The following is an 8,625-nucleotide window of genomic DNA, read 5'->3' as shown; positions in this document are numbered from 1 at the left end:
GATTGTAAGGGACAAGATCTTCTGCTGATTATGTCTGCTTTTAATTGTTTTGCACTATCAAAAGATTTCTAAGAGCAAGCTCATAGTTCGACAATACAAATGAAGTGGTATAAAATTTTGAAAGTATAATCAAAGCACAACATTTACTCTGATAATAACCACTGATTCTTCTATTTTTATTCTTTAATTCAGCCATCTGTTGTTGTGCAGATTCAGTAAGACAGGAATGATGTAGAACTAATGTATCTTGATCAGAAGAACAAAAAGCAACTATTCTCCCTTCAGAGAACCTGCAGTATTTTAGGACAAGCTACCTTCAGCTCCTTCTTGTGGTTTTTGCCTTATATGCCAGTCACAGTAAAGGAGACAGATAGACCCTCTCCTTCATAGATGAAAATACTAGTGCCATAGTATGGATTGAAACATTTGTGAAAGTTAAAGGGATAAAATACAAATCTGACAAAAAATTGATGTGTTTATTCAGTGTTTCTTGAAAGTGGCTTGAATATGTAGTTAGCTGATGTAAATGAAGAAAATCCTTCTTGCCCTTTTTGAGAGATTCAACAATCCAAACCTTTAGTTCCTCTGTCACATAACGGTATATTGTAATTGTAAATTGTGATGATCATATACAAACATAAAGCTCACTTTTCTGTGGGAATGTTTCTGAAACCCTCAAAAAATCTGGAAATTCTGATACAAAGCCTAGGTGAGCCTATATAAGGTGCATAAGTTTTAAGGTAGCTAAAAGTATGTAGACCCTTCACTTTAAAAACTGGGTACTGAGTGATCTGCAGTCCTACAGAAAGCTTCTCATTTTCTCTTCCTCAACATATGTTGAGAAACTTCACATATGAAATGTTGAAAGTTTTAGAGAGGAAAAATTCAAACTTATATACTTATAAAAGCAAAAATAGTGACAATATTTATATTACATCTCCTTTTTAATAGGTAAACAAGGAACTGGTAACTTCCCCTTTGACTTCTCCTCAGCTTTTTAAAACAGTTAATCATTGGAGCTTCCTTGAGATTTTTACTCATCCTATTTCTGCTCTCTCTAATTTAATCCTCTTTCCTCGAGGAGTGAAACGGTAGAGAGGAAGACCAGTTATGACTTCCAGATGTAGGCCCATTTCTTCTACCGTCTTCCTGTAGAGTCCCAAAAGGCTTCTCTATATTTGACCTTAGGTATTCACAAGTCTTACGTTGGCTTTTTGGGCTTTGGCACTTCGACCTGTTTATCTCATCTCTAAAAAATCTAAACTGCCATCATCTTCAAAATCAGCATGAGTCAGCTTTGAATGGTTTATCCATCTGGATATTTAGCATTACCTTGAGAAGTCAGATGTGTGTTCAGAAGAACTACTGTTGTTGTTCTGATGATTTTATTCAGATAAAAGTAAGACAAAACCTTACAATATCTTTTTACATTTATGTAATAGCTTAAATATCACATTGAAATTTTAGTGGGCAAAAGGAGTATTATCAACATTTTTTAGATGACAGTTCTATGTATCTGAATGAAGTCAACTAGAAGGATAACTTGCATTGCTCTGCTGTTTTAATATATCTTTTGCATAACACGGCTCATACTTATTTAATGCATTACTTCATAGTGAAGACAAATCAGTAAGTAGAAGTGAGAATATTTGAATCAGGCTTCTTATCTTGGAATGAAAGTGAGCTTGTTCTAATGTAAAAATATGTAGCTTGTTACTAGGAGCAAATTTAGGGAAAAATCACTGAAAAAATGATTCATTAGGCTATTTTTATCATTCCGCTTATGATATTTAAGCTCACTAGCAGTGCTTGTAATTTTTTAAAGAGTTTTTTATAATATAGCTATAAAGTGATAATGAATTACAAGACTGTGCAAGTTTTCAAGCTAGAATCAGAATGATTACTTTTAAAAATAATTTTTATGTTTCAAATTTTCACAACTTTTGTAATGATTCATACAGAATTCTTGAAATTCTTACCACCTGTTGTTTGAAAAGGGTTCTTATAAAATGGAAATATTTCAGTTTAGGAATTCGATTAATGAAACAAGTACATTGTATAAATAACAGTTTAAGACAATTATTATTACATAACCAGTTACTAGGGAAAATTGATGTATGTTTAATTTAACCAATGAGTGGTTTACTCATTTTAACTGTTTATTGCGTAGTCTGCTGTAACCCTAAATTAGGTCTTCCAGATTTCAAAAAATAATTCTTGCATTTGGTTTTCTGCCTTTTCATAAGTAACAATCATTCCTTAAATAGATAAAAGCTTTTTTATAGTAAGTTTGATTTGGTGCTTTGTTGCTTAAAAATGATATCAGGATAAAAGGACTTTACTTCTCAGAAATTTCATTTAAATATTGTTACTTAGATTCGATTTGGGAGTTTAGAACTTCTTTATGAAAGCACTTACTCAGTAAAATTGTATTACTGGGCTCATTTATGGCTTTGACTGCCACAGTCCTTTTGTACAGAGCAGCACAATCAACTTAGTTGTAGAAGGAGACCAATGGAGGAGTTGTGCCTTAGGTATTGCAGTATCCCTTACCTATAATTTGTTGCTTGACCTTTTTTGACTGATTCAGTCCATGGTGTTGTCTCTGGCTTTTGGTTTTGTTCTGTTTGTGCACATCCACCAAACCTGCATCCTGAGACAAAAGCATTCTGACTTTGCCACGACTATATTTGGTAGTAAGCATTAATGCATTAAAGTGAATCTTTGCAGGAGTGAACTTGTTGGTTTTTAAAGACTTGTAAGCCACTGGTATGTTGTGCATTATGATATAGCACCCTGCTTATGCTTTTTATGCTGTTGTCACACCCTTTCCTACTCATGTCACAGCTGTGATTTGAGAACAGTGCATCATCATAGGTATTTAAATAAAGCCATTAAAGTTTTCTTACACAGTGGGATTTTTTGGTGGGTGAATATATTAGAAGCACTCCATTTAAATCAGATTATTTTGTGCATAATTTTTATCAGTTTTATGTGTATTCATGGTATGCTTATTTTTATTGTAAATCACAAAGGAAATTTTAAAGAAAAGGGGAAGACATTTGATTTGGTCCTGTGATGTCTCAGTATGAGCTAGAATCAGATGATATTGTTTTTCTACAAGTGCTTTACTTGTGTTCACCAACACATGAGGATTTTGTTTGTATTAAAGAAAGCCAAAAATCCCAAACCAATCAAAAAATTATCAAGCTTATAATATTAATAATGACCTCAGCTCAGGACATTAAGTTAGGAATTAATGATCAGTTAAGGTTAATGACTCAATGCCTTGAGTCATTAAATTCCAAGAAAATGTCCTGTAGTTTGATTGTTTTTGGTTTATTAAAGATAGGTTGTAGAAGTTGAAAAAAACCCCTCACCCTATTTCTGAATATATGTACAGAAAAAGTAATCATTTTATTATCTGCCTCCTTCTGCAATCCCAGCATAGGTAAAAATCCTGTTATACTTAATGAGAGTTTTGTTAGTCTAAGGACTTAAGGAGCAAAACCATTGATAGCCACCTTTTCTTCTTTCTTATTTGGAAATTAATGAAGAAACCCAAAAGTTTGGCAAAGCATAGGTTAACACTGCAGTGTTAGAACTGCGCATCACCTTTTTCTGAGAAATCATTCCAAAATGCCCCCTAAATAAGCAGTTATTGGGATATTGTGATAATACCATGTTAGGATCCGTACATAGGAATACGAACCTTTGTATATGCATTATATGTAGCAGATACATGTTTGCATTTAGTGGGTAATAAGTATTTTCATTGTAATCTGTATCTAATTTGTATGCTACGTACACAGTCCAGGAGATGGAAAGTTGTGTATGTGAGCATTTAACAGACAAGGAGTGTTTAAACCTGAAGCCCTTTAATTATCCTTACTGGGCAGATGTAAGCTGCTGCGATGGCAGTTGCTCGACAATATCTTACAAATAATTCTGAGTCCTTTCTGACATAAAGTAGTATATTTAAAGTAAGGTGACTTAGTGAGATTTTCACTTTAAATAGAATAAGGGTTAAATGATAACTTGACTTATCTTTTAAATGACAAAAAATAAAGAAATTGCAAGACCTTTTCACACATTAGATATGTATTGTCATTTATCATCTAGATATCAGGCTAGCAGTGCGAAGTAATAAAACATATCATCGAAAAATGTGCTATAGGTCTGAATCACTCTTTCATTCCACCTCCCAGCTAACTGTAGTATTAAATCAAACAAGCAGAACATTTCCTTAGGCAGCCATTGCCTTTTAATTTCCTGAAGAACCTTAAAATATCATTCATTACAAGTACTACACATATTTGGTTTTTAAAAGTCTCATAAATCAATAGCAGGCTGACTGTAATAATTATTACAAGTTAGTGCATAATTTTCGTGCTGAAGGCTGCATGCAGAACTTTAGCATATGCAAACGAGGCAATTCAAACTGTGTATAGATATTAATATGAAGAAGCAGGTAACGAGGTGCAGGCTATGAATTATGCATCAAGAGTGGCTGATCTTCAATGAAGAAAATGAATTCAGCATGTAATCTAATTAGTGATGGAAGTCTATTACATCTAACTGCAAAAGCAACCGTCCTTGAAACAAATTTATTTACAGTCCATGTTACCACTTGAAACAACTTTGAAATGATGTGTAAGACAACAGCTTAATTGTAAAAATTTTTTGTTTGTTTCAGTTCTAGACCTGGAAGGCCTCCTAAGAGGACTCAAAGTGTCACCTCCCCAGAGAATTCGCACATCATGCCACATTCTGTCCCAGGCCTCATGTCTCCTGGAATCATCCCGCCAACAGGTAAGATTGCTGGAAACGCGTTAGCCTGACATTTGCGATCTTTTGCATAGTTGACTGATACCCACTTTGTTAATAAATTAGCAGTCTAAACAGAAACACCCTCATACCACAAATGAGTTCTGGAATGGGGGGTACGTGATTGCTACATGAACATATTGTACATAATGGAAATTTTGGCAGCTCAGTATGTTAAAATATAAATAACTGAGCAAATGGTAATCCTTTACATTTTTTTCTCTTTACTTGTTCTTTATAAACAAAAACCTTTCAGAGCATGAATTGCCTTATCTATCATTAGAAAATGACCTCCATATTCATTTTTAAAAGATCAGATATCTTCTGTTTTTTCACTCCTTTGTTTGATTAGATAATGTCGTCATGAGTACAGTTGCCTGAAGAAACTGAGTTAGTTAAAATAACTCTATGTTACACACACGTCTTTCTTAATTTTTCWTCCTCAAATTCTTTTTTTGATATGTCTCCTGAGGCCTTACACTCATGTGAAGTCTAGTAACAATCTGTTTCTCAAACTGCTATTTTCTTTTGAAAGTTACTATAATATTGTCCAGCAGTGACTTACTCCTAGACATAGTCTCACTTAAATTATGAGGGACTATGTTGCAAAAAGGCGGTAAATACAGCCACCTGAAGATGGAGGCACCCAACAGTCAAGTTGTTGACTCTGGTGCCACATTCTAGCTCTTCATGTTACAAACTATTTAAAATCTCCTGTTTCTTACAGCAAAGCTGATCTGAGCTTCTTCCCCAGTTGTTCCCCACTTGTTTGCACAGCTGAGTCTCTAGCACTGATGTTCTCTTAAGGCAAAGAAAGATAATAATCCAGACACTTCCATATGGAGGACAGGGTTGCTGAGTCTTGGAGATAGCGGTCAGGGTGGATGTTCAAGTACTTGCCCACTTCTGCTTGAGTATGAGCGTGATCCTTGGCATGGATGTGGTCATAGCTGACTAATGCCTCCAAAATGATGCACAGTTCAGGGAATATCTCATGCCAGAGACTTCTGGCGGTTTGGATGCAAGTGTCTGGAGGAGGGAGGAAGGGAAGAGAGTTTGGCTCTGTGGACACAAGGGAGCCACCTCTCTTGGCTCTAGGGCCAGAGAACTGTTTTACATAGTGATACAGACATAATCAGAACAGTTTTATTGGGGACTTAATGTTTTTCAAAAGGCTAAAGATCAAGAGCAGGGACAAAATGAAGAAAAGTCAGACAGCTAAGGTGGTAATGGAGTTACAAAGTAAGAGGGAAGGAGGGATGGGTTTAAAAGTGTAGGTGTGCATGCAGGGAGAGTGTCAGGCAAGCAGGGCTCACAGTGATAGTCTGGACAGGTGTGACCAGCAAAAAAAAGAATCAGAATTAAAAAAATCTTGCAAGAAAGGAATTATGGGATAAAATCTAATAAATACATTTGGTGCAGAGGGGAACAGAACATGAGAATAGGAGACAGGGTCTATGTAGGGAAAGAATGGAAGTTTTTACAGGGAACAAGCACTGGTGTTTGTGAGGAAGAGATCAAAAAGTGCAGATGCAAACAGAACTTGTTTGGGGGAAATAAGACAGGAAAATATCAAAGAAAAAAATGCAGGTGAAAAGTAGAAAGGAGATGACATGAAAGAAGTCAGAGAGAAATAAGCACGCAAAAAAGAGGAAGTCAGAAAAAAACTCACCTTGACAAAAGAATCATTTGGGGGTTTTGTGTTACAGATGATATATAGGATCAGATCCCCTCACGATATAATATCTTTTGGGTTTTTTTGCAATTTTTTTATTATAAGGAACAGCTTAAAAACAAAACTAATGCCTAAAGTATCCAATTCCTCTCTAGTCCTTTAAAGCTGGTTATAAATTAATCATAAATATACAGTACAAAAACCACAGATCCAATTTCTTAGAATATCAGCCCACAAAAACAAATGTAGGAACCTTTCAAAATGGTGATAAATAAAAAAAATTTAAAAAAAAGAAAGTAATTCAGAAGGAAAGACAATAGGTATATATAAGATTGTAACTCATAGAATATTGTTGGGATGGTAATGCTTTGAAGGTCTCTGGCAAAAGAGGAAAGGTTTAAATGAAATAGCTATTAAATTTGAACCGGTTTCACATTACATGGCTTGCATGTTGGGATCAGGTAGTCCAAACCCCCTGCTCAAAGCAGAGTCAGCTAAAGCAGGTTTCTCAGAACTGTGTCCAGATGGTTTTGAACAAATCCAAGGATGGGGACTCCACAGCCTCCTGTGTTTCAGTTTCTGCTCATTTCCTCTTGTCCTGTCACTGGGCACCACTGAGAAGAGTCTGGCTCTGTCTTCTTTTCTCCCCCTATCAGATTTTTATATACATTGATAAGATCCCTTTGAGCCTTCTCTTCTCCAGACTAAACAAGGGAGATCTTGAGCAATCCCTTGATTATCTTAGTGACCCTAAGATCACTCCTTGTTTGGAAATTTTAATAAGTTTGAATCCTTTTAGGACCCAGCTATAAGCAGAAGAATATCAAAACACTAAGTGTTTTTTTTTTCTTCTCTCTCTTTTTTCCCTAACAAATTCTCCTTTTTCAGTTTTTTGCCTGATTTAATAATCTTAGTACAATCACTAAGTTTCCTTCCTGCCTACAGAAGACTATAGGTAATCACACAAACAATTATGTGCTATTACATGTTCTTACAGTAACAGGGATCTGAAGATACTAGGTATATCTAGGATACACAGGGCTATGATTTAATGTATGAATTTTACTTGCAAATTTTCATATTACCAAGAAACAAAATCTGCTGCATAATACAGAGATAGTATACATCTAAATGTGAAAATCCTAGTTTCAGAAGGAGGTTGCTGTTTTTGCACGTGCTGCTTCCATATGCAGATAGTATTGCTACAGAACTGTATACTGAGATTTGCTCATGGAGACTTCATAACTGTGTATAATTTTTGTAGAAGCGCAACTCAAGGATCCCTTGAAAATATATTCAGCTCCTGGTTCACCCTGAGGTTCCATTCAGAGAATGTTCCATTGTCTCTTGGAGGCTAGCGCAGTCTCAGTGTAGTAAGAGAAGGAGAAGAAAAGGAAATAAAAGCAATAATATGCCAAAGTCTGCTTGGGAGCATAAGTTGAAGAAGGCAGAATCACCTTTTGGGTGATACTCTGCCCATTTTTTCACCAGATCATAAAGGTTATGTGCAATTGCTGATCTCATGACTGTTTTTCATTAGGGTCAATTTATAGAATGTTCCCAACTTTGGGAACAGACTGACCAGCTGACAAGTGATAGTCTCATGCTTATTAGATTAATTGTAGGACATTTGAAGGTGTGACAAAATGAGAGATGAGTAACAGGAGAAAATGAAGAGTTTCTTGAATTAAAAACTGCTGGTGTTAACAAATGAAGCTAGAGATGTAAACAGCAGAAGAAAGAGGAATTTCGGGCAGATTCAGCTAAGTATACTGACTTTTCAGGCTTGTCTGGATAACACCTTCAAGCCCTTCCAAGGCTTGATTGCTCATCACAGTTAAATTAGATCCTCATCTCTCTATGGCTATATCTGCTGCAGATCTTTTTTTTTTGGCTAACGTGCTTTGTAGACTTCAAAAGCTCTCTAAACTTGGAATGGCAGATAATTGTAAGTAATCAGAAAAGCATTGTTGTACTTTCTGAGTATAGTGTGTGTTACACATTGTGCTCTGCATTTTTTATGTCTGTAGTTATTATATAGCATATAAAATATTTCCAATATTTTGTATGAACTTTGAAAGCAATTCTTTTCACTTTTCAATTAAGAATTTTTATCATTATTC

General features: G+C 35.2%; 1 protein-coding gene across 1 annotated transcript in view; it reads left to right on the top strand.

Moving 5' to 3' along the window:
* The first annotated feature begins 2,514 nt into the window (after positions 1-2,514).
* The window catches only part of DACH1 (dachshund family transcription factor 1), a 179,810-nt gene continuing 173,699 nt past the window's right edge, over positions 2,515-8,625 (top strand). The window contains exons 1-2 of the mRNA XM_026061966.1: positions 2,515-2,534; positions 4,697-4,812. Of these exons, the coding sequence (XP_025917751.1) occupies positions 2,515-2,534; positions 4,697-4,812 (136 nt within the window). The remainder of the gene's footprint in view (positions 2,535-4,696; positions 4,813-8,625) is intronic.

The sequence above is a fragment of the Apteryx rowi genome, unplaced genomic scaffold, assembly GCF_003343035.1.
Source record: "Apteryx rowi isolate R43461 unplaced genomic scaffold, aptRow1 scaffold_189, whole genome shotgun sequence".
NCBI classification, from domain to species: Eukaryota; Metazoa; Chordata; class Aves; order Apterygiformes; family Apterygidae; genus Apteryx; species Apteryx rowi.
Note: the sequence above shows the minus strand (reverse complement) of the source record. Positions and strands in the feature narration are given on the sequence as shown.